We start from the raw sequence: 2,467 nt of genomic DNA, 5'->3' as shown, positions 1-2,467 counted from the left end.
CGGATCTGGTGATTGGCGACATCCAGCCCCATCGCCTCGAGTACCTCAAGAAGTCCACGCATACCCAGAACAGTTCACCCATGTCGTTGTTTCGATTGCCGTTGCTGAGCTTCTCGTACATCCTATCGACCCACTCGTCGCGCATGGGAGCACAGTGAGACTTGAGCACGCGAGAGAGCCAGGATGCCAGCTTCTCGAGATCAGCAATACCCTTGTTAAACTGCTGCATCAGGAGCTCCACGTTCAGGCCTTCGTCCAAGTAGACTCGGTCCCTCACGGGCACAAGTGTCTGGATGATATCCTTGACGGTTCGAAGAAGCTGGGGAAGGCACCAGTCGTCGTTCTCGCCATGGATGGCATAGAAGCCCTCACGGTCCATGACGAACATGATCAGTTGTTCTTGCAAGGTAGCCCAGAAATGCTCGGCCTTGACCTCCTTCCTCCTGCCCTTGTCTCCGTCCACGTTGGGTCTGAAATGAAGTTCGGGATCAAAGTTGATATCATGACGCAGCTTGGGATTGTGAATGATCTTGGACACGTCGAGTTCGCTCAATGTTGCCTTGGTGACTGGGGGTTCCAAGGGAAGTGCTGGCCTGGACCTGGTGGTGTGTGCATTTCCAAAGTAACTCTCGGCGCTCGTTGAGGGTGGTGTGCTCGAGTTGCTTGAACTGCTGGAGGCTGCCCTTGACATGGGGAGGCCTGCCGTGGGTGTGGGTGTGGCGGTGGTAGACGGAGGGTAGACTCCCCGCGGAAGGCCCTGCGGCGCCTGGAATGAACTGTGACTCCTCTCGGGCTGCTGAGCAGGCTTCATGTTTGCTGCTTGGGTTTCTGTCTCTGGGGTCGGCTCGTTGTCGGTGCTAGCACGGGTCGAGGTCGACAGGTGCCTCCTATTGCTCTCAATACCTCCGCCAGCGCCCTGTTCGCTTGCCATGACTCTGATATGCCGGCTCAAATTGCGTTGTCGTCGTCCTCCTCCAAATGATGCCTTGAGCGGAATCGAGGTTCCAGAGTTGTCCAGGCGAGAAATGGCAAAATGGAATGGAGCTCTGGAGCAGAATCTCAGGCGATCCAAGGAATGTAAGATGAGGATGACGAGTGTAGCTCGTTTGGTCTTTGAGGTACGACGAAGAAAAAAGTCAGCGAGCGGATCAAGCGAGCGGCAAGGCCCAAACAAGGAACTGCAACAACAAGGCCAGAAGCAAGCATGAACGATGCCAAAGCCCCCCGGGGGTCAGAAAGCAAAGATGTCGTGTGCGACACTCTGCTCCAAGGTGCCCCAAGGTTGAATAAAGTTGAATGAGACGGGCGTGTGGTCGGGCTTGTGATCTCGTGCAGGATGAACGGGTACCAGAACGGGTGCTTGCAGCGAGTTGTACATGTGGTGTCCGGGCGTCAGGCATATGCTTCGAGAGGCGGCAGAGGCGGCTCCGGTGTCGAGGGGGGAGGCGGGGGGGGGGGGATGGTGTTCAAGTTTGCAAGCTTCTCGATGGTCGGACAGAGAACAAGATGCAATGCACAGAGAGCCAGGGGAGGCAGGGGGATTAGGCGTGCAAAGAACAACTTACAAAGATACTTGTCTGGTCACGTTGACCCGGGCAAGAAAGTCTAGTAGTAAGATGTGAAGCAAGAAAGGTTGGATATGGGTGGCAGGAGTCGACAAAGATCACGGTCAACAGGTTGCGGCGTTGGGTCGTTGTTGGTGTGTGCCTCTGTTGGCTTGTGGGAGGAGGGTCGAATGGTTGATTGGAGGTTGTTTGCAGCTGAAGATGCAGGCGGACAGGAGGGGAGAAAAGGAAGGAGTGTTGACCAAGAAGGGAGGGACAAGTAGGGGCATGGGCAGGAGAGGAAGAGGATTAGTAGAAGCTGAAGCTGGAGAGGAGTGTGGGTGTGGAAGGGAAAGGAAAGAAGCGGCAGTGGTGCGCTAAGGATGAATTGAGGGTGCGCCAGTCAGGTAAGTGATGCTGGCCAGGAAAAGAAGAGGTCCAAGTTCAAGGGGAGGAGGCAATGGAGGGTGGGTCGTGGAAGGGGATTCCGAGGGGGGCGTGTGTGTGTGCGTGGGAAGGGGGGCCACCGTAGATCGTCTGGGATGGCTCAGGGAGGCTATGGAGGCAACGGAGGGGGGGGGGGTGTTTAGACCCAGGATAAAAATGAAGGGACATCCCAATGATCGATGTTCCCCTAAAGTATGTTAAAACGGAACTTTTGAGATTATTAATTTTTGTTCCATATAAAATTATTTTTCTAAATTTGTATGGGTGGTGTTGTTGTGTGGGTTGGGAATTTAATTTTTTTTTTTTTTATGTGTTGTTTAGTGCAAAATCTGATTTTTCTTTTTTTTTGGCCTTCTATAGTGAGAAGATATAAATGAAGTATTGTTATTGTTTTGTCTAAAACGTTAAGGTCATTTAGCGCAAAATTTTGAGTGATAATGTGTTCCTACGTTTCTGGTTTTTTTTTTTTTTTTTTA

The 2,467-nt window shown here is 52.5% G+C and overlaps 1 protein-coding gene across 1 annotated transcript in view; it reads right to left on the bottom strand.

Annotated features, from left to right (window-relative positions):
* VDBG_05352 (conserved hypothetical protein) overlaps positions 1-931 on the bottom strand; it is a gene marked incomplete at both ends in the record, with an annotated part of 2,108 nt that extends 1,177 nt beyond the window's left edge. The window contains one exon of the mRNA XM_003004193.1: positions 65-931. Within this exon, the coding sequence (XP_003004239.1) occupies positions 65-931 (867 nt within the window). The remainder of the gene's footprint in view (positions 1-64) is intronic.
* Positions 932-2,467: the final 1,536 nt, after the last annotated feature.

The sequence above is a fragment of the Verticillium alfalfae genome, genomic scaffold, assembly GCF_000150825.1.
Source record: "Verticillium alfalfae VaMs.102 supercont1.6 genomic scaffold, whole genome shotgun sequence".
In the NCBI taxonomy this organism is placed as follows: domain Eukaryota; kingdom Fungi; phylum Ascomycota; class Sordariomycetes; order Glomerellales; family Plectosphaerellaceae; genus Verticillium; species Verticillium alfalfae.
This window is presented reverse-complemented; position numbering and strand designations above follow the sequence as displayed.